Source organism: Tamandua tetradactyla, chromosome 2 (assembly GCF_023851605.1).
Source record: "Tamandua tetradactyla isolate mTamTet1 chromosome 2, mTamTet1.pri, whole genome shotgun sequence".
NCBI lineage: Eukaryota > Metazoa > Chordata > Mammalia > Pilosa > Myrmecophagidae > Tamandua > Tamandua tetradactyla.
Window position 1 is genome coordinate 23,108,609 of NC_135328.1, and position 24,364 is coordinate 23,132,972.

General features: G+C 36.5%; 2 protein-coding genes and 1 pseudogene across 3 annotated transcripts in view; 1 reads left to right on the forward strand and 2 right to left on the reverse strand.

Annotated features, from left to right (window-relative positions):
• Positions 1 to 24,364, reverse strand: part of LOC143667035 (olfactory receptor 13C9-like) — a 713,098-nt gene that overhangs the window by 221,361 nt on the left and 467,373 nt on the right. The window lies entirely within an intron of this gene.
• On the reverse strand, positions 14,443 to 17,080 carry LOC143655791 (pseudouridylate synthase TRUB2, mitochondrial pseudogene; annotated as a pseudogene).
• Positions 18,745 to 19,689, forward strand: LOC143659285 (olfactory receptor 13C3-like). The gene has a single exon (XM_077132090.1). The coding sequence runs from the start codon at positions 18,835 to 18,837 to the stop codon at positions 19,687 to 19,689; it is 855 nt and encodes a 284-aa protein (XP_076988205.1). The 5' UTR covers positions 18,745 to 18,834.

Genomic DNA, 24,364 nt, shown 5'->3' on the forward strand with positions numbered 1-24,364 from the left:
GGCTCCTTTCCCAATCATCAAAGTGCATTTTATCTTTGGATTGTGAAACACTTACATATCTGCAAGGATAACTTAATTTCAAGGAATGAAGGCACAAGTATTCTAAGGAGTCTTTTACACCCTTATGGTCTTATAGCTAAAAACAGGCTGTATAATGTGTAAAACAAGATACGCCATCATCTATACATTTTCAGTGAATAATGTGGACAAACGAATATAGGGTGACTCAAGGGGACTTTCAGGATTTAAACAGCACATCACAAGTCACCAACATCCTTATCTTTTCCAGAAGTCTGTACCAGAATCCCAAGTATCCTTAAAAATAATTCAAGTTATCACTGACCAGATGCAAACTAAACCCCTCCTTACAAAATCCACCCTCCTAAGCCTTGCTCAAGCTTTCTTATTACAAATCATCTGTCATCATTCTTATTTCTGTATCTTTTACAATATTTGCTGAAGGATAAGTCCAAACCGCTAATCATTTTTATAATCCAATAGGGTGTGTATATTGCTTTTGAAAACCATTGTACTAAAAGTCCAGCACACGCTTGTTCATAAGTATGCAAAAGCTTGACAATTCTTTCACCAACAATATTTTAACTTATAAAGGGGATGAATAGATTAGCAAAATGTAACAGTTAATGGTTAGCTAAATCTCATCCGTTCTCTCGTCATTTAGTATGTGCAAACACACACACATGCACACACACACACACACTCCCAGTGTGGTTTTATGTTGCTGACACCTATAACAACTGAGAATTATGTAAGTAGAGAAATTCAGACTCCACTAAAAAAAAAACAAAAGGAAATGCAAAAAAATTGAAAACATTGTAACAAAAATGAAGAATGCCTTTGATGGGCTCAGTAGCAGACTCCTCACAATGAAGGAAATAATAAGTGAGCATGAAGATTTCTCAATAAAATTTCCAAATTGAAAAGCAAATAAAAAATAAAATTAATATCCAAGAACTGTGAACCAGTAACGGAAGGTTTAATGTATGGATAGTGAGAATTCCAGAAAGAGAAGGGAAAATGTCACAAAAGAAATAGATGAAGTACTGCTGGTTGATAATTTCCCAAAATTATTGTCAGACACCAAACCACAAACCCAGGAAGCTCAGAGAACAGAGCAGAAAGAAAACCCAAAAATCCACAACAAGGCATATCATTCTCAAACTGTAGAAAATCAAAGACAAAAAAAAAAAAATTGAAAGAAGTCGAAGGAAGAAAAAAACCTTTATTTATACAGAAAAATAATAAAAATTACATTGCAATTCTCTTCAGAAATCATGTCAAGACAAAGAAAGAGAAGAAAATAATTAAAAAGTTGGAAAGGAAAAAACATGACAACCTAGAATTCTGTATCCAGCAACTTTATACTTCAAAAGTGAATAAGATGCAAAAATCCATCTCAGACAAACAAAAACTGAGGAACTTTGTCACCAATTGATCTACTTTGTAAATAATATGAGAAAGAAATTATTAGGGGAGAAGGAAAATAATATTGGACACCAATTTGCATCTACATAAAGAAAGAAAGAATATTAAAAGGAAGAATAAAAGAAAATAAAATAAATTCCTTTCTTTTTCTTACACCTAAATAATCTAAAAGAGAGCAGTTTGTTTAAATTAGTAATATTTGGGGTGATGTCATGAACATGGTGACATAAACAGCTACTGAAAATCTCTCTCTAGAGATTTATTGTCAAAAAAGAACAATTCTGATTCAGAAATCTGGAAAAGGATGTTGACTAGAGAGGGACCTTACAAAATCTGGATTGAAAAAGTAGAAGAATATCAGGTAGGACATTTCTCTCTCCTTTTCCCTCCGTTTTACTCATACTCAAAGCTTGGAATGGGCAGAGAAACAGTATCAGGGACCCCTCCAATGGGGACACAGAATATGTATTCTCTTACAGCAGTGGGACAGACCACATGTTAGAGACCTAGGGGAAAGGAGAGAACATTTCAAGGGCCAGGTCAGCAGTCTAAAAAAATACGGACAGAAGTTCTGTTTCTAACCATGGTCCTAAAGTTCCCCCACCACCGCCACCCCTGTGAGAAACAGCACTGAGAGACCTGTTGCCTGCCTGGGAGAAGGCTGAAGACTGGGATAGCTGGGTGTGTAGTCTGCCACAAATAAAGTGGGGTCACAGATGCATATTGAGCCAGATTTTAGCTTGCAAAAAGGGGGAACAGGAAACCTACAATTTCAGCTAGACCCGGAGAGATGCAAGCAGGGCTCTGAGGATAATTAAGTTATCAAACCACACCTTCTGCTAGACAGAGCAAAAGTGCAAGAGAATTGAAAGGCTATTTCAGAGACTACCAAGAAAGTTATTTCAGGCCAACTGGAGTGGTTCTAGATTACCTGCATGGAAACATGCCCTGGTTTTGGCCAAGAAACATGGATAACACAACTGTCAAAGCAAAGCAGTGCACTAAAAGAAACCCAGATCTTGAAGAGGACCACTGGGAGACAGCAGACTTGTTTTACTCACAAACAACAACATAAATGTGGTGCCAAGTACCTGCTCCCAACCCACGAGTCAGGCCACTGTAGGTGCCTGGTTTTGGGGGGAGATGTGGGGAAGAACAACTCTGACAACTGGCCAATGAGAGAACAAACAGAGAGAGAACAAATCCAATCAACAGGAAAACCCTAGGCAAAAGAAATAAAATGAACTCTAGAATGAACTAAGCAAGAAAATCAGATGCCTCAAGGCATCTCATACTAGGAAGAAAATCTTGACTCATACTAGGAAGAACAAAGGTTTGGCTGAACCAAAGTAACAACTAACACCTCAACTGAGATACCAGGAATTAAAGCAACTAATTAACGATGTTAAAATAGTCTTCTAAATCAATTTTATTAGTTGAAGGAAAATATGGAAAAAGACATGAAGGATATAAAGAAGATGTAGGGTATCCATAGAGAAGAACTCCAAAGTTTGAAAAAACAAATGCAGAACTTATGGGAATGAAAGACACAATAAAAGTGATGAAAATCACAATGGAGACATACCACAGCAGATATGAAACAGAAGAAAGGATCAGTGAACTAAAAGATAGGACATCTGAAATTTTACACACAAAAGAACAGATAGGGAAAAAAATGGAAAAAAATTGAGCAGGGTCTCAGGGAACTGAATGACAACATGAAACTCATGAATATATGTGTTATGGGTGTCCCAGAAGGAAAAGAGAAAGAAAAAGGGGTGGTAGGAATAATAGAAATTGCGAAAATTTTCAAACTCTTATGAAAGACATAAAACTACAGGTCCAAGAAGTAAGGTATACCCCAAACAAAATATATCCAAACAGACCTACACCAAGACAATGTGGCTAATCATACTGTCAAATGTCAAAGGCAAAGGGAGAATTCTGAAAGCAACAAGAGAAGAGCAATCCATTACATACAAGGGAATGTTGATAAAACTAAGTGCTGATCTCTCAGCAGAAACCATGGAGGTTAAAAGGCAGTGGGATGATATATTTAAGATATTGAAAGAGAAAAAGTGCCAACAAAAAAACTATATCCAGAAAAACTGTCTTCAAATATGAGGGAGAATTTAAAATATTTATGGACAAACAAACACTGTTCGAGTTCATGAACAAGAGAACTGCTTTACAAAAAATACTAAAGGGAGCACTACCAGCAGATAAGAAAAGACAGGAGAGAGAGAGGTTTGGAGAAGAGTATAGAAATGAAGATTAGCAGGAAGGTTAACTGATAAGGTTAAAAAAATATATGGAAGATATATCTAAAAGAAATATTGTTGGAGAAAGTCCAGCATTTATGGTAATAAATTAAGTGTTAATGGATTCAACTCCCCAAGCAAAAGACATAAATCAGCATAATGGATAAAAAAACACAGGATCCATCTATATGCTGTCTACAAGGAACTCACTTAAGACCCAACAACAAAAGCAGGTTGAAAGTGAAAAGCTGGAAAAAAGATACTTCATGGAAATACCAATGAGAAAGAGTGGGAGTAGCTAAACTAATATCAGATAAATTAGAATTCAAATGTAAAACAATTAAAAGGGACAAAGAATGACACTGTGCATTAATAAAAGGGACAATTCATCAGTAAGACTGACCAATCATAAATATCTATGCACTGAGCCGGAGGGCCTCAAAATATATAAGATAAATACTGACAACACTGAAGGGAGAAGTAGACACTTCTACAAGAGTAGTTGGAGACTTCAACACAACATTCCATCAATGAATAGACCATCTAGCAGAACACCAATAAGGAAACAAAAATTTGAATAATAAGACAAATGAACTAGAATTAACAGGCATTTGCAGAACATTCCACTCAACAACAGCAGGATACACTTTTTTCTCAAGTGCTCATGGATCATTCTCCAGGATGGACCACATGTTAGGACACAAAGCAGGTCTTAATAAATTTGAGAATATCTAAATTATACAAAGCACTTTCTTAGATTATAATGCAATGAAGTTAGAAATCAATAACAGGTGGAAACCTGGAAAATTCACAAATTTATGGAGGCTGAAATGTTAAATAACTAGTGGGTCAACAAAGAAATTCAAGAGAAATCAGTAAATATCTTGAGGCAAATGAAAATGAGAACACAACGTATCAAAATGTATGGAATGCACCAAAGGCATGCTGAGAGGGAAATTTATTACCCTCAATGCCTAGATGAAAAAAGAAGGAGCAAAAATCAAGAAATTAACTGCTCACTTGAAGGAACTAGAGAAAGAACAGTGAACTAACCCCAAAGCAAACAGAAGGAAAGAAATAAAGATTAGAGCAGAAATACATGAAATTGGGAACATGAAAACAAGAGAGAATATCAATAAAACCAGAAATTGGTTCTTTGAGAAAATCATTAAATAGATGGACCCTTAACTAGACTGACAAAGAAACAAAGAGAGAGGATGCAAATAAGTAAAATCAGAAATGTGAAGATGAAAATTGCTACTGATCCTGGAGAAATAAAGGAGACAATGATAGAACACCAGGAACAACTATATGCTTATAAATTAGACAACTTAGATTAAATTAATAACTTTCCAGAAAAGCAAGAATAATAAAAACTGACTTGAGAATAAATAGAAAGACTCAACAAACTCATTGCAAGTAAAGAGATTGAATCAGTCATCAAAAAACTCCCGAAAGAGAAAAGTCCAGGACTAGATGGCTTCACATATGAATTCTATCAAATCAAGAAAGAATTAATACCAATCCAGCTCAAACTCAAGAAAATTGAAGAGGAGGGAAAGCTACCTAACTCATTCTATGACACCAACATCACCCTAATACCAAAGCCAGGCAAAATTACTACAAGGTAAGAAAATTACAGACCAATCTTTCAGGTATATAAAGACAAAAATCCTCAACACAATACTTGCAGATGAATCCAGCAGCACATGAAAAGAATTATGCACCATGACCAAACTGGAAATTCTCACTAGAACAATTAGGCAAGAAAAGGAACAAAAGCCATCCAGGAAGTAAGAAAAGGAAGAAGTAAAGTTTTCACTGTTTGCAGATGGCATGATCCTGCATGTAGAAAATCCTGGAAAATCTACAGTAAAGCTATAGAGCTAATAAATAAGTACAGCAAAGTGACAGGATACAAGATCAACACATAAAATCAGTAGTGTTTCTATATACCAGCAATGAGAAATCTAAGGAGGAAATCAAGAAAAACATTTCCATTTACAATAGCAACCAAAACAATAAAATTTTAGGAATAAATTTAACAAATGATGTAAAAGACATATGCAGAAAACTACAAAATTTTGATGAAAGAAATCAAAGAAAACCTAAATAAATGGAAGGACATACCATGTTCATGGGTTTGAAAGATTAAACAGTTAAGATGCCAATTTTGTGTGAACTGATCTATGATTCAATACAATACAAAATAAATCCAAACAAATTACTTTATAGAAATAGAAAAACCAATAATTAAATTTACTCAGAAGAGTAGAGTGCCCCAAATAGCTAAAAATACCTTAAGAAAGAAAAATGAAATGGGAGGTCTAGTGCTACCTGACTTTAAAAAGTATTACAAAGCTATAGTGGTCAAAAAAGCATGGTTCTAGCATAAAGATAGGTATACTGGCCAGTGGAATTGAGTGGTCAATTTATCTTTGAAAAGGAAGTCAAATCAACCGAACTGGGACAAAACAGCCTCCTCAAGAAAAGGTGCTTGGAAAACTGGATATCCATATGCAAAAGAATGAAAGAAGACCTTTATTTTATATCTTATCAGATGGCTTCACATGTGAATTAACTCAAAATGAATCAAAGACCTGGTTTTTGCAATGGTGGTTCACTGGCAAAATTCTCACCTGCCATGCCAGAGACCTGGATTCAATTCCTGGAGCCCGCCCATGTCAAAAAAAAAAAAAAAAGAAAGAAAAAGAAAAAGAAAAAAATGGATCAAGGACCTAAGCATTAGATCTAAGACCATAATACACTTAAAAGAAACTGTAGGGAACTATCATATAAATCTTCTGATACAAGGTGGCTTCCTAGGTCTTACACCCAAAGTGTGAGTAATGAAAGAAAAACTAGATAAATGGGATTTCTTTATAATGGAGCACTTTTGTGCATCAAAGGACTTTATTGGGAAAGTAAAAAGGTAGCCTTGCAATGGGAGAAAATATTTGGAAACCAGGTATCAGATAAATGTTTAATATCCAGAACATATAAGGAGATCCTACAACTCAACAACAAAAAGACAAACAACTCAATTTTAAGATGGGCAAAAGTCATGGACAGACACTTTTCCAAAGAGGAACAGAAATGGCTCAAAACTTATGAAAAGATCTTCAATTTCACTGGCTATTAAAGAAATGCAAGTCAAAAGCACAATAGATATCATTTTACACCCACTAGAATGGCCATTGTGAAAAAAAACAAAAACAAGTGCTGAAGAGGATATGGAGAAAGAGGCACACATATTCTCTGTTGGTGGGAATATAGAATGGTGCAATCACTCTGGTATTGAGTTTGGCAGTTTCTCAGTAAGCTAAGTATAGAATTGCCATAAATTCCAGCAATCCCAAAACTATGTGTACATACAGAGGAATTAAAGGCAAAGACAAAAATGGACATTTTCACACCAGTGTTTATGGTGGCATTATTCACAATCGCCAAAAGATGGAAAGAGCCTAAATGTCCATCAATGTATGAGTGTCTAAACAAACCTAGGTAAATACATGCAATGGAATATTATGCAGCTGTATGACAGAATAAAGGCATGAAGCATGTAATACCATGGATGAACACTGAGGACATTATGCTGAGTGAAATTAGCCAGAAACAAAAGGACAAATACTATATAGTCTCCCTAATGTAAACTAACATTAGTGAGTGAACTTTGAGAGTTAAAGTTGAGAACATATCAGAAGGCAGAGATTGGGTATTTGCTGCTGAAGGAATACAGAATGCTCAGTAGGAGATTGTAAAGACCCAGTAATGGATAGCACAAAACTATCTGATGCTAGTCTAATACTGTAAGTACACTGACTGAAACTGAGTGTGAGTATGGTTGGGGGAGGATTGGAGGCGTGTATTACACCAGGAGGAAAAGTAAAGGATAAAGACTAAGATGGTATAACTTAGTGGAGCGTAGAGTGCACAATGGTAGTGATTAAAGTACAAATATCAAAATGCTTTTGACTGAAGGAGAGCAAACGAATATAAACATTGCAAGGTGTTGAAAATGGGATAATATATGGTAAAAAATACAATCAATACTTACTAGGGTATACAATTAACAGTAACCTTGTAATATGCCTCCATTGAATGTAACAAAGGTATTATACCAAAGCTAAATGTCAATAAGCAGGGAATATGGGGAGGGGCATGGGATTCTTTGTGGAAGGAACTGAAACATCCTCATGTAGATTGTGGTGGTGAAGGCATATCTGTGTGATTATACCAGGAATCACTGATTTTTTACTTAGGTTGGATTGTATGATGTGTGGGTAGAACTGTTTAAAAGTGAACAGAGAGCTACAAGTCCTAGAGAAATTGTGGAGAGAGAGATGTACCTCTTCATTGTTGGTAGGACAGTAGAGTGGTGCAGCCCCTCTGGAGGGCAGTGTGGTCGTTCCACAGGAGGCTTGGAGTTGGGTTGCTGTGGGGTTAGGTGTTTACTTGGGGAAAGTGAGAACAGGGATAGGGGTGGATATTTGTACACTGGTGTTTTTAGTGGCTGTGTTTGGGAATTGCAATGGATGGAGATGACCTAATGATACATCGACTTAAGACTGGAAGGAAACCGTGTTGTATACATACAACGGACTATTGAGTGGCTGTAAGAAGGAATGTAAGTCATGAGGCATGCAACTGTGGAAATGAACCTTGAGGACAGTAAGCTGCAAGAAATACACCAGAAAGGAAAAGACAAATATTATAATGCCTTACTAATATGTTCTAACTATAATGTGGAAACTCTGAGAATTAAATTTGAGAGCATAGGTGATTGTAAAGTTTCCTAGACTATAAAATCTTACAGCAGTCACATCTATTCCAGAGCTATAACTGTAATTTCTAAATGATGAGATACTGTGTTCTTAGTGTATAACCTGGCCATTCCATGGCACTTTGGGTATTTGCATGATACCTGTGACTAAGATCTAGAGTTTTGTAGCTATGAAAATCTACATTGCCCCATTCAGCAACTTTTAAAAACACTGAAAAATCAGACTTCAATTAGAGGTATGAGTGATGCTGATCTGGGTAGGAAGAAGGTAAATCAGACTATAGATAAAGGATGATATTGATGGTATTTTAAAACTTCAACTTCTGTGTGAGACCAAAGAAAGGATGTTAATTTGGTGGAAAATTTATATTTTCTGTAGTACACTATCTAATTTAACTTGTGTTGTCAGTTTGTTTGAATACCATAATTGCATGGAACCAGGAATAGGGAGTGAGATCTTCTTGCTCTGTACAGATTGATTTGATGTCCAAATACATCCCAGAGTTCATTTGGCAGAAGATTAAAAAGTATTTGCAAAGTCCCTTGAGGGACTGGAAGAAAAGGTGGAAATATTAAACTTCTCTACCTGGAGAAGACCTGATATTCTTGCAAGCATTAGGGACTGCAAATTTGTTGGGATGAGGCCCTTGACCTAGGGGCATGCCCTTATGAAACTTATTTCTGCAAAGGAGAAGAAAGCCTACATATGATTATGCCTAAGTGTCACCCCCTGAAAATCTCTTTTTTTGCTCAGATGTGGCCTTTCTAAATCAGCTCCACAGGTGAACTCATTGTCCTCCCCACCCGCCATGTGGGACCTAACTTCCAGTGATGAGACTGGCCCTAACATCGCAGGAGTGAGAAAGCCTTCTTGACCAAAAGGGGAAAAGAAATGAAACAAAATAAAGTTTCATCAGCTGAGAGATTTCAAATAGAGTTGAGAGGTCTTTCTGGAGGTTATTCTTATGAGTATATAGATATATCTTGTCAGTTTGTTTTTGTGTATTGGCGTAGCTAGAGGGAAACTATTGAACTATAATCGAATAGCCTTGATTCTTGAAGATGATTGAATTATTATAAAGCTTTTATGGTGTGAACATGTGAGTGTGAAAACCTTGTGAATGACACTTCCTTATCCCATGGATGGACAGATGAGTTAAGAAAAAAAGAAACTAAAAAATAAATAAACAATAAGTGGGATGTAGGTATGGGAAGTTTTAGGTATTCTTTTTTACATTTATTTTTATTTTTATTCTTATCTGTATTGTTTTCTGAGTAACAAATGTTCAGAAATTGTTTGAAATGATATGATGATACTGTGAACAGCTGATTATACACTTTGGATGATTACATCTCAATAAAAAAATCATTGATAAAATAGCAACAATATATTGGATGATGATAGTTTACAATTAATAAAAATATGTCAGCAATGTTACCAGGGGTAGGAGAGAGAAATTAGGAATATTCTGTTATAAGGCACCTATACTACTCTTGAATGACAGAATTTTTTAAATTGGATTTGGAAATAGTGGGGACATTCAGACCAACCAATCTCATATCAATCTAATTAACATCTTAGTAGCTATACCTTTTATCTACCTACTCATTTTTATTCACTTTTTGATTAACCATCTGAACACCTTCACTTGGTTTATATGACCTGAGGATTTTCCACTCTTTATTTTTTTCCTTTATTGCTAATAATCCTAATATATTTTTTCCTATCATTCCATTCCATTTGGAGGAGCTAAGCTAGGAGATCCATGTTTGCTTACATAATTCTGTCTCCTCCAGAAATAGGTTACCAAAAAGTCCCAGCAATTTGGAGCCCTTTTATCACCTGGGGTCTAAGGCACAAATGAAGGGTACTTTAGCATCATCACACAGCTAATCAAATGTTACTTGCATTCTCAACATTTTCGAAACTTCAGAAAGACTATGCATTTAACATCTAAAGGTGGAGTTTGATCATTCCATCTTCAAGATATTTTTATGTATCCTCACTCTTATCTCATGAGATTGGAAGTGTCATTCCATTCAGATCATCTGGAAATTTGGAAATGACACTTGGTCAAGAGAAGGATGAAGTGTCCTACCTTGTGGTTTGCCTTTCTCAATCAAACATGACTGTGAAACATCAAGCTATGTATCAAGATACCTTGGGTTCAGGAAAAGCAAGGCTCTAGTTTAGTGAGGGGTCCTCACTGATCATGCATAGCTAAAATCTATAGTGTGTAAAATTAAGCCACATGCTAATTATCATTGTAATAAGCTAGTACAAGCTGCTTCCAGGATAGTTTTGGACCTAGATAGTACATAATAAATCATAAGCTAGAACATTTGATACTTCTCTTGACCAACTGTCAAGTTGCAATTTCCAGGTCTTCCTTCATGAGATTAACCTCCCAGCTACTACATTCCTTTAACTCATTGTGACACAGCCAAAGTTGTGTTCCTTTACCAGTCCCCACTAGCTCCATTACAGTAATAGAACAGTAGAACAAAATGCATATTTCTAATAGGATGCTATACAATGGATTGGGTTGGAGTGCAATTTCATTTTCATTCCTGTAATAGTTAATTTCATGTGTCAACTTGTCTACGCTATGCTGTCCACTTGTTTTGTCAACCAAGCACTGACCCGATTGCTACTGAAGGGAATTTCATAGATGGATTTACATCATTAGTCAGTTGATGGCATATATGGCTGATTGCACCTATAATCAACAAAGGAGATTGTCCTCAGCAATGAAGGGAATCTCCTCATTCACTCTGCTGGAGTTCTTAAAGAATTGAAGATTTTAGAAGTCAGAGATGAATTTCTGACTTTTCTTTGGCTGGCTAGCTCCTCAAAGGGAATATAATTTCATTACATCAAAGTTTCCAGGTTGCTGCCTGCCCTACAGGTTTCAAACTTGCCAATCCCCATGGTTACAAGAGCCAATACTTATATTAAACCTGAATATAACTTCTATTTCTCTCACAAACCCTGACTAATACGCTTCCCATTCTTGATAATTATTTTATTAGTGGAGGATAGAAATAACATCAGATTGTGAATGTGGACTCCCAGTTTGTAGAGCTTCTCTGTCTTAAAATCACTTGAACCTTCTTTTTAAAACATTCTTGGGTACTCCTTTTACCCTCTTTATTTTTTTGTATTATTCCCCACTTGGTGTTCTTTTATGTTTCGTTCTACAACTCTTTTCTTTAAAAATTTGTGCTGCTAGTGTTTGAGTTGGTGATGTGAAAAGGATAACATTGCTTTTTATTATTAAAAATAATTCAATTTAAATACACTATTAGAAATATACATGGCTTAGATGATTTACTTCAAATTAGAGCAGTAGTCACATAGTTTCTTATCCTTCACTCCAATTCCATCTTTGACTAAGAAAGGAAACAGAAACAGACAACTTAAAATGAGAAAAGAAATATTCCACTACTTTGATTGAGACAATGTCACATTATAGAGAAAATAATTGGAAACTGGCAATACTTTAAGGAATGAATCAGGAGATGAATTGGAGACATGCCATATTAATATTGTGGATCTTAAGGTTTGCTCTTAAACATTATGTTAATGTGACATACAGTATTGAACTCTAATGAATTTGATTGTGGCCTTTTAAAATTACTAGGTCATTGAAGTGTGGGGAAATTGCTATAGAAACAGGATGTCAGAGTATGTGGATATCATTTTTCAGTATTCATCAAATTATCTTGTAGTCATTACTCTGCAGGGCTACTTACGCGCTATATTCAGATCTCCTGAAGACCGATTGTAACAGGCATATTCTGTTGCAGATAACAGCTACTTAGAAATGTTGCTTTTACGTGCTGATGGGGATGAACATATTTTATGAACTCTAAATGCTATTCATTGTTACTATTAAAGAAGAAAAGCATAAGAAAATGAAGATAAAAGTACTGTTTCATTGAAGTGATCTCCTTTGAACTTCACAAAAATAAATCAATAAAATATCACAGATATTTGTAGAAAAGCACTGAATTGTCTGCTTTAGAAAGAAAAAGGGAAAATATAGTAAAACAAGACACTTTTATTTCAATTTTATAATGTATTGATTGAGTTGACTAGGGTTATATTTCAAATGTCATTTTTCATTTCAAAATGTCGATGCAAATCTATTCCTCTAAAGTAATATGAGTCTCTTAATGTTTTCTGTAAATAATATTCATTTGGGAAAACATTGCTGTCTCGAAAGTTTTGTAAGAGGTATTAATTGTTTGATCATGTACATAAGTTGGACAGTATTTTTACGTGTATTTAAAGCACCTTTGTTTTCTAGCACTCAGTTCCTTGCAAAATGCTTAAAGGGATATTGCAAAGCCAGATCCCAGATCAGGGCCTGGCACATTGCGTGCTCAGTAAAAATGTTTTGAACAAATTAATGTGTAGGGAACTGAAAAATAATTGTAAAAATTTGAAATACAATGTATGAAAGCTGGTTCCCAAATATAAGCCATTTTTAAATATTTTCAAGGAATTTATTTGCCATCTTCAATATTAGACATTGTAGTCATTACTCATTAAAATTTTAAGTGACTTTGGGACTTTGGGACATTATTTCATTACTTATGCCTCAGTATATAGAAAGTAGAATTTGAGTTGATTTCTATAGACTTTTTAGTTCTAAAGTTCTATAATATTAAGATATAAAAATTATAAAATATAAATCCCTCCAGAAATATTGTATGATTTGTGTTCTTTTAAATGAACTTGTTATTTTGGAATGATTTTTTATTTACTGACAAGTTGCAAAGTTATCACCAAGAGTACCTGTATTGTCCTTCAAGTTAGTGGACATTTGCAATTGTCAATTATTCAATATTACTATGAGACTTTGAAGTCTTATTTCACTTGATGCTTCAACTTACTCCTTTTTAAAAAGGGAAGTTTTACTTTAAGGTATTTATAGTTTTGCAGCTGTAAACTTCTATGATTTTAGAATTTAAAAACAGTCCTGAGATATTTCCATTTGCATTTTGATGCAAACATAGTATTTTTTAGGGTGTGTACGTGTGTGTGTGTGTATCAATACACAAATACTGCTTCTGTTTTCTTTAGCAAAGTGTTATTTCTCAGAATTCAAATATCTTCCTTTGAAACATGACATCTATTTGAATACTACAGTCAGAATCTAGTAGACTTCCCTAATACTTTTCTTTTTCTTTTTTGTGTATCAATTCCAGTTTAATGGGCACTTGGATTTCTATGGGTACACACGCAACTCATAGCATTCACCAGTTTTTTTGTCATCTTTCTCTTATTGCTCTGTAAGAGCTCTTTACATATTATGGATATTCATTCTTAAACATATCATAATTTTTTCCCAGTCTGTCACTTATTTACAGTGTTTTTGTCCACAGAGAGGTTTTTCGTTTTCATTTGAGTCAAGTCTGTCAATCTTTTCTCTTGCAGCTTCAGAGTTTTATGGCATATGTAGAAAAGTTCCTCCTACTCTTATTTGTAGGAGCCAAGGGTTAAAACAAGACCTGCAGAATTTGTTGGGAGCAGCTGGCCTCAGGATGGTGGCAGTAAACTGTGGAGATTGTTATGTAGAGCAGTCTGGGAGGAAGAGAATGTTTACCCCAAATGGTTATGTTAAGTATGAAGGAAGAGAGCACTGAAAAATAAGCTCTCTGTTCTTTCAAAAAATGCATGCATGCTTTTTGTCACCCTGCAGTATTTAAGTAGGCTCTGGATAAGAATAAAGTTGTCTGAAGTCTGTCTGAAGTAAACTCAAGCTTCAGACTCCCTGAGCCCGTCTGTGTCTTTCTTTCTTTCTTTCTTTCTTCCTTTCTTTTTTTCTCATCATTCCTTAATATCCTTCGAGCTCCATTTCAATAAGAAGCAACACTTATTTACTTTGTATAGTCATAAGTTCTAGTTCATAAATAGTTCTTATTCTTCTGTCACCCACTGCCTCACCAGTTGCCCAGCCTTTCAATGCCTGCACTGCTCTCCAGCCCCAAGGCAGAGCTTGGTCCTGCAGAGTTCCAGGATTGGCTTAGACCTGGGAGCTTCTGGTTACCCAACAACAGCCTTAAGTTCTTCTCCAGCTCTGAGCTACCGTGGGGGCTGAAGCTTGGATAGCATACTAGATGCTGTGTAGGTCCCACTGGGTCCTCAGGAGGACCTATTTGAGTAGAGACAGCAGTGGTCTTAAGCGCTAGGCCAATTTCATGTACTAGCTTCCTCAGCTGCTTCTGCATCTCACTGAACCCCTAAGAGGAATTCTGGAGGTGTAAAGGGAGGCATCCAATGCCAGTTATCAGCACTGGGGACTTGCTCATGGGACTTATTCATAGCCTCTCACAGCTATTTCATGAGTCCCCTGGGTCTTCAGGTTGAGGTTAGAGTACATCACCAGGGTCTTCTGATGGAAGTCTTGTATCTCTGCTAGGATTCATTCCAGCTTCTCCCTGGTCATGTGGTCATATGTTATTTTCTGCACCAGCTGCCTGTCCTCACAGAAGTCATCTGTGGCTCTGCCCAGGAGGCCACTTACTGCATAAGCCAAGCACCCCAGAAGCCAGAAGGTGTCCCCATGCATGAGGGGATGGTTGGCCAGGATGGACACACTGGTGGCAGTGAGGGTCAACTCCTTCTCCTCGCTGCCTTCCACCGGGCCCAGAAGAAAGCAAACACACTGTTCAAGAGCAGGAGGCTTCCCTGCATTGAGACCCTTCAGAAGCTGTAGCTCCACGGTGTCCCGCAGGTGCCTCCATTTTAGACCTGGGGGCTTGTAGACCGTGAAGAGTCCACACAGCTGCACCAGTTCTGCAGACCATGGCTACCACTGGCAGCCTGGCTCATGCTAGATTTTCCTAATACATTTTAATTCATTAACATGCCATATGCCAATCTGAAATCATGACCCAAAATATCTGTTCTGATTTTTTCCTTTTGTGTATGATCATACAGATTTACTTTTGCCTTATGGATTTATTTTATTTTAATGCTTATATATATTTCTTTTCCTTAAAAAAAATAAAAGGTGTAAGGATGCAGTGGTAGAATGCTCGCCTTCCATGCAAGAGACCTGGGTTCGATTCCCAGGCCACGGATACCACCCCCCCCCCCAAAAAAATAAAGGTATAAGGATGGTATCTTGTATGAACTTACGTGCTCAAAAATAGTGCCGGTAAAGCAAACAAATAAATAAATGAACAATTGTACATTTATCTCAGCAAAAGTCTGTTTTATTTTTCATCCTATCTAGATCCTTTTTCAATCTGGCATATGACTTGGTAGCTATCATTTGAGTTACTAAACATTAACTTTTAATAAACTTAGATTTAGTAAATATATTTTGAATTTAAAAGTCTGTTTTATTTTTCATCCTATCTAGATCCTTTTTCATTCTAGCATATGACTTGGTAGCTATCATTTGAGTTACTAAACATTAACTTTTAATAAACTTAGATTTAGTAAAATATTTTGAATTTAAAAGCTCTCACATTTAAAAATTTTTTTTTGGTGAACATTTGTCCTATATTTCCAAAAGTTTCTAAATTTCATTTCTTATTTTGAACTTTTGTTTGCCCACAATTTATTCCGAATGCCACTTTTAATTGGGTTTGTGGGAAATACAAGAACTTTCTTCATTCTACTACATCTCTCATTCCAACTTTAAATTGCTTTGGGAGTTGGGGAACAATTACAATCATTGTAGCATAACAAATATTTACTCTTCCACATGTACGGAACCTAACATCATTTGTTGAATCTGATCTTAATTGAAAACACTGGCACAAATATTAAGGAAAAAGTAACCTGCTTTTCCAAGAGGTGGAAATAACTTATCAGTATAAAGGTAAGTCTTCAGTATCATGAAGCTGTACTTTTTAATCAGTAATCAGAGGTATTATTAAATCTGAATTTGTAATATGAATAACCTGAGTCAATACAGCTACCAATGTATTATAATTACCATAATACAGGCACCCTTTAGTAGTAGGAGGAGGAGTAATCGTAGTAATAGTAATAGCAATAGTACAATGCCTGCTGAGTCAAAATGCTAGCTTATCGTGTCATCGCAACATGCCTGTGAGAAAAGTAAGGCAAATATATTTGTCACTATTTGAAACTTCTGGAAGGGTCGTAGTGAAAAGATCGTGGGCTTTGGGTCTTGCCTCTACCCATTATTAGTTGTGTAACATGAGCCAAGTGAACTAATGTCAAGGACAAAATGGGATACTCAGTAACCTACTATAAAAGTTGGCTAAATAAACTAAAGTGTTTTCACATAGGTCATGATTATAAAAAGACCAATCTTCACATCCAGTTGGAAAACACTGACTACGTGTTAAGTTAAATATTTTAATCCTTGTGTCATCTGTCTGCTTAAAAACCTCATAGAGTACTATTGTATAGCATCAAGTTGTAGGGGAGCTAGTCACAAGTGCTTCCTGCTAATGGACCCCTTCTCCATCAAAAGAGGTGTCCAATCTTCTGTCAGAATTTTGAGCATTTGTGTACTTCAGCCACAATATCCTTCTCAGATGTGCTTGCCACAATGACACCACTGAAACTCCCTTGTCCTAATGGGGGTAGTGCCATCTGCTTATTCCTAAACTTGGGCCCAACTTCTCCCTTTCAGTATATTCCTCTTTCTCTCTTCTCTTCCAAACTTGTCTAATCCTTACCAAGTTTGCATACCTGGCCTGAATTTGCCTTGACAGATTTGCTTCTCATAAATTTCTTCCTTTAGGGAAACTTTTCACCCAAGTTACACGAGGTAATTATATTCATATTATATTTTCATATGTTCTCCTATATCCCAATCTGAAGAGTGAACTTGGCAGTGGCAGGCACCTTAAATTAGTTTTTGGTTTTTCTTCACTGTGCTTGGAACATGACTGGGCTCAAATAGGTTGTCAGGAATATCCTAAATTCTAGTAAGGGGCATAAATTTACTCTAAATTTTAAAAATGTGTCTTTCAATAATATTTCAATCTAAAGGGTATTGAACAACATGGTAAGACTGTAGTTCTCTGTAAAACACAACAGAAGTAAGTTATTGCTATCTTCCAGGTGGTTAAGCCCATCTTTATGGTAACACAGAAGACAATCGCTCTGGCTCAAAAATCTGGATAATCTGCTGACTCAGGGTAGATTAAAGTATTGATAATCTGTATGATTTTTAAACTAGTTTCATGAGCATCACCAAGGAGCTTATTAGAATTAAAGAATTTCTGTTTCTGTCCTGAACAATTAATCAGAAACTGTAATTTAGCAAGAACACCAGCAAATTTACATGCATATGAAAATTAGTGAAGCAACAAACTAGATCTGGTTTCAAAGGTCTGAACTTCAAATTTTGCTTTATTATTTATTATATGGACAATGTTGATCAAAATCTGTTTTTATATTTGAAAACAAATATAGGGAGTGATTATATTTTGTAAAACAAAGTGGTATATACAAATGCATGCATATATTTATAAAGTACTTAAGCCTGTTACTCTTTTCCCAGATTGGCTCAAACAAGTAAATTATCAAGACAGTCTCTCAAGATACAAAATAAAGCAAGCAAAGAGACCACATAATGTTCTACAAAGATTCTCCATCATATCATGCAGAATGGCCCATCAAGTAGTCTTGTCATAAGAACAATTAAACCAGATATTGAGTGGACTTCAATAGGTGATCAACAACTTACTTTGCCTTTGATTAGATGTTAAATTATGGTGCTTGTTATTCAATTAATTAAGATTAAAGTCTATGACACACAATGAAACTGACTGGAATATAGTATGCAGTGAGGCATAGAAAGAAATATGCACAAAAATCCAAGCTGCTGAAAGTTTGGTCATCCCTTTTAAACCTGAATCTAAATTCTGTTCCCTATTGATTTGTCTTTTGCTGACACCACTGCTTGTTTCCTGATCTGATGATAGGAAGAAGTCAGGCTGTCATCTAGAGGATTCCAGGGATTTTAGAGACCTCAATGAATGTTCTTCAAGTAGGACAGTTTATTCTAGGTCTTTATCTGATCATAGGTAGATCTTTATACATTGGGTATGGGGATAGGTAATTCTAATATTCCCAATTTTTATCTTACAATGGTTAAAGAAACCAATATGTAAGATCTTCAAACAAACTCCTTCTACTCCATTCTAAAATAATGATTGCTCATGTAACTTTTAACATTTTTTTCTTGGCAGTGAATATATTTTTGTGAGGTTTTCTTTGAAATTATGAAAGTGGATAGCTCGGATAAGTATAACCAGACGTTTGTATCAGAATTTGTTCTTCTTGGTCTTTCTGGATACCCAAAAGTCGAGATTATTTACTTCTTTCTAATTTTAGTGATGTATCTAGTGATTCTTACTGGCAACAGTGTTCTCATCATAGCAAGCATCTTTGATGCTCGTCTTCACACCCCCATGTACTTCTTCCTGGGAAACCTCTCTTTCCTGGATATCTGCTATACATCCTCCTCTGTTCCCTCGACACTGGTGAGCTTAATCTCAAAGAAAAGAAACATTTCCTTCTCTGGATGTGCAGTGCAGATGTTCCTCGGATTTGCCATGGGGTCAACAGAGTGTTTCCTTCTTGGCATGATGGCTTTTGACCGCTATGTGGCCATCTGCAACCCTCTGAGGTACCCCATCATCATGAGTAGGATGGTGTATGTACTGATGGCTTCCACGTCATGGTTGTCTGGTGGAATCAACTCAATTGTGCAAACAGTTCTTGCTATGCAGTTGCCTTTCTGTGGGAATAATGTTATCAATCATTTCACATGTGAAATCTTAGCTGTCCTCAAGTTAGCTTGTGCTGATATATCCCTCAATATTATCACTATGGTGATATCCAATATGGTCTTCCTGGTTCTTCCACTGCTGGTCATTTTTTTCTCCTACATGCTCATCCTCTACACCATCTTGAGAATGAAATCAGCCACGGGGAGACACAAGGCCTTTTCCACCTGCTCTTCTCATCTGACTGTGGTGATCATATTTTATGGTACCATTTTCTTTATGTATGCAAAACCCAAGTCCCAAGACTTACATGGGGAAGACAAGTTTCAAGCTTCAGATAAGCTCATTTCCCTGTTTTATGGGGTAGTGACACCCATGTTGAATCCTATAATTTATAGTTTGAGGAATAAAGATGTAAAAGCTGCTGTCCAATACCTGCTGAACTGCAAACATATTCATTAAAAACAAAGTGAAATATGAGCCTTTGTGTAACAAGCAAAAATATGGACCAATAAGGGCATCAGAGAAACTCCCTTTGGGAAATGATGGCTAAGGAGTTATGTTTTTAATTCTTTGTATTACTGACATTATTCTATTAGAATCACTGGAAATAGTAATCTTCCAAACTCAGCTTCCAACATGTGCTCATCTAGTTATTACAAAGGTGATTAATTCCATCAGAATCCCAGTTATATGTGAAAAGAGTGTTTTGGCATACTCTGTCACAACATAGTGGGAAAGAAATCGCACAAAAGCTTTGGAAATAGAAAGGTAAGGGCACAAATCAGTTGTACCACAAGTACATAAATGATGCTGGATTGGTTTTTATTCTTTCTGAAGTGTAGGTTCCTTGCCTGTAATAAAGGAATATATAAAAACCCAACTTCCAGCGTTGTTTATTTCACTAAGTAGAAGATTGCTGAAGATTCTTCCTGATAAAGAAGAAATCAGGGAGTACTTTATCTTATGGGAAATGTGAGGCATTTCCCTACTGCCTAAGGGAGACTTGGAAGGTTGTTCTGTTCCATTCCAAGCCATGTTAGTGGGTGCTGCAAGAAAGTTTCTTGAGTTTTTGAATGCCTGCCAAGAAAAGACTTGCCTCTGGCATGATGATTGAAGACTTGCTGATCTCTGTATGCTGCAAACTAGCAAAAGAACTAATCCGGAGGAGGAGAGAGGTATGTGTCTAAGGGCTGAAAATAAACAGAAACATTTAAAATCTTCCTGAGATGTTCTTACAGCCTCAGCAAAAGTGATAAAAACAGTAATTGGGAAATAACACTAGCTCTTGTTATCCTGAAATGAGTTGAAACTCCTTAGTAGTAAATCTATTTTAGTTTTCCTTTTTTTCTGTAGATTCCTTGTATAGAAGGACAAGGCTGAGCACAGGGCATCTTTGGTCCACACCATCCATTTATCCCTTAATTACTGAGCCCATTACAACAGGTGAGCTTCGGATTGGTTTCCTACCCATTTTTTCCTCTCTCCCATTTGTTTTAGAGCCAGAACATGCCCCCATGTTTCCTCTTTGGGATTTTATTTTCTGCTAATCCACTCTACTGGTGGCCCAGGTATCTTCCCAAGTGGTCTGGTCACAAAAAGCCTGTTGTCCTGCCACTTTTCTATCTGGATTGGAGTGTTGTCACTGCTGGGGCCCTGCAGCTGCTGGTCCCTCTCTTCTGGGTTGGATCATTGGGACATTGCTTTTGGTTCTATTCAGAAAGGCCAGCAACCTGTTGGTGATGATTTTAGAAATTCTGGCACCTCTGCCCAACCTTTGCTTTCGTCAATCCTCATACTTGTTTAACTCAATTTAACCTTTGACTATTTTAGGCAGCCAGGAGAAAAAGAACAGCAGGCCATAGTGGACATGAATTCTAGGAAGGGAGTATCCATGGAGAAAACCCCAAACTGGTCTATATCATCCACCTGGGGAGGGGTGGCTGCCCTCCTGGATGAATGGGGGCCATCATGAGAGTATGGGGACACCCTGAAAACTATCATGGGGCTATCAACTGTTTTGCAATCGATAGCAGGACAACTGAATTTTAGCAAAAAGAAAAAAAAAAAAGCCAAGTAGTGGTGGCCATAGCCTGGCCCCTTTTAGGAGTCTTATATGTGGCCACAAAGGTAAAACTGGTGTTTAAATAATAACCCACCATCTAGAGGAGGAATTCAAACTAGAAAGAGACATGTATCTTGCCCACGCAAAAATAAAGAACTGTCTGCCTGACTGCTTGCACAGAGTGGACGATCAGTTAGAGACTCTGGTGTGCAGACATGCCCGAGTCAGAGGCCACAAGTTGCCTCAGGTCTGGAGGATATTAGCTCCTTTGGGATGGGACCCCAAAGTGTGGGGCCGTATAGATTCCTCCTTGGCAGAGGAAGGGGAGACGGAGGAGGATGAGGAGCCCCACAGGTGCACCTCATACAACAGAAAAAAAAAAGGAAGGTGTCACAACATCAGGATTGACTGCTGACCTGGTCATTGCAGGCTGCTACGCGTAGAACTTATTCTCTATATGAGGTCTCCACATGGGATGACATACTCAACCCTTTTTTGGAATGAAAACAAATAGAGGTAAGCCATAAAAGAAATAATATTGCAGGACGAAAGTAAAGCCACATTTTTAAGTTTCACAAAGGAAAAAAAATAGCCAGAATGAATATTTGGGGCATGAAGTCAGATAAATATGTATAGCACATTATGGAACTAATGCATTTCAGTAAAGTCTAATAAGCTGTAATCTAGCTACTAGCACAGCTTTAAACTGTAATATTCACATGGATTGCATGTTTCTCTTTAACATTTTGGAATTCTGAGAAAAAAGCAGTTTACTTAAGAGAGCAGGAACAGTATTTCTGTACCAGCATAAACACAAACATACATACACTCCACATACACACATGTCACAAACCACATTATGCTTGCATTAAAATGTAAGTGGAAACCAAAAACACAAGTAACAACAATAAAATTGATAAAATGGAATTCAGCAAAATTGAAAGCTTTGTATGTCAAAGGCATTCTTAAGAAAGTGGAAAAATACTCTGCTGCATCATATATCCAATTAATATTTAACATCCAAAATATATAAAGAAACTACAACTTAACAACAAAAAGACAAATAACCTAATTTAAAAATAAACAAAAGACTTAAAAAGACATTTCTCCAAAGAAGATGTGCAAATAGCCAATAAGCACATGAAAATGTGCTCAATATCATTGGCATCAGGGCAATCAAACAAAACCCACTAGAAATGAGTTTGTTGGTCCCTCAAAAAGCTAAAAACAGAATTACCATAGGACCTAGAAATCCCACTTCTTGGTATGTACCCAAAAGGATTGAAGGTAGGGACTTGAACAGATATCTATACACCAAATTCATAACAGCATTATTTACAAAGGCAAAAGATGGAAACAAACCAAGTGTCCATCAACAGTTGAGAGAATAATCAAAGGTATTAAAATCCATACAATGAAAGGAATGAAATGTACCTTGCATTTAGGGTAGGTAGGTATTATCCCCTGTCTGGGGAGTAATTTATCCAGAAAATTTTAAAAGTTCATACCACTCGCCCAATTAATATCACTTCTTAAAATATATCCTGTGAGACCTTAACTGCTACACATTAAAAAAAAAAAACTTTAAACCAATTGCTCATTGCACCTCAAATGATAAATCAACATACAGGCCTGATGAATACTATTACTCTTAATGACTAAAAGAAATATTAAAATGATGTATTTGTGAGGCAACAAATTGACAACAGTCTCTTCATTTTTACACTTAAAAAAAAATTTTTTGTAATTGTTAAGAATATTTACTTATCAGTTAATATTGCACTGTTTCAGTTCTTCTGGCTGCCAAAGCAAATACCATTCAATGGGTTGGTTTAAACAAAGGGAATTATTGGTTCACAATTTTGAGGCTAGGAGATAACCAAATCCAGGGATCATCAAAGTGATGCTTTCTCCCACAAGACTATGGGTTTTGGGGGCTGACTGCTGGTGATCCTTTGACCTTGACTTTTATGTCACATGACAATGCACATGGCAGGCTCCCCTATTCTCTCTTTTCTCTTCCTGGTTCCACGAACAATCATATTCTGACTGCTTCTTCTGTGGCTTTCTCTCTCTGTGTGGCCTTCCCTATAATAGTAACAGGATTAAGATGTACCCAGATTCAGCTCTGCCACACCTCATTAAAATGTCCAATAAGAGTTCACATTCACAGGAATGGATAAAGATTAAGAACATGTTTGTTTGTTTGCTTGGGGGGAGGGTACATAGCTCCAAACCATCACATATACTTACCATACATTTAACAATTTTTTGATGATGCCCTATTCTCCTTTTATAATTCTTCTTTCAAAGTCACATTGCAACCATTTTTTACATAACAATGGAAAGAGGGGTTTTTAATCAAGTTTTGCAGGGAAGATGTTTAACTTAATATAAACCTGTGCATGAGATGCTGAGATCCTTTGCTTTGTGGGAGGAAAATAATTAAAGCACAAGGAGTTAGCTGAAACAATAAACATTTTTTTACATGCTAAAATCTTGTTAGTTAAAGGCTAAATTGAATTAAACAAATGTGGGGTTTGAAGAAAGCAAGGGTTGGGGAAAGGTGCCAGAAATTCGAAAACCACCACCAACATGCTATTGGTCTTTTTAAACAGAACCAAAAGCAATACCCAATGTGATTCAACCCAGAAAAGAGGGGCCAGCAGCTGCAGGGTCTCTGTAGTGACAACAACCTAATCCAGATGGGACAATGGCTTTCATACTGCCAAACATCAACTGGTTCGCTAATAACCAACAGCTAATGTTAACACTGGTAGATATGGGAGCCAAATGCACCTTAATCATTGGGAATCTGGGCTCATTCTGTGCGCCAGTACTGGCCATAGACAGTTTTGGGAGGAAAATGAATCAGGCAAAGTTGCACAATCTAACTTTAAAGATTGGGAGATTGCCCCCCACTCAAGTGTATATGGTATATATTTCCTCTATATTGGAATAGATTTTAGAAATTGATCTACAGAATGCCACTGTAGGGGAATTCTACCTCCAAAGTAGAATGATCAAAGTGGTCTTAAAGGGCAAGGCAAAATGGTCCTCTATAAAAATACC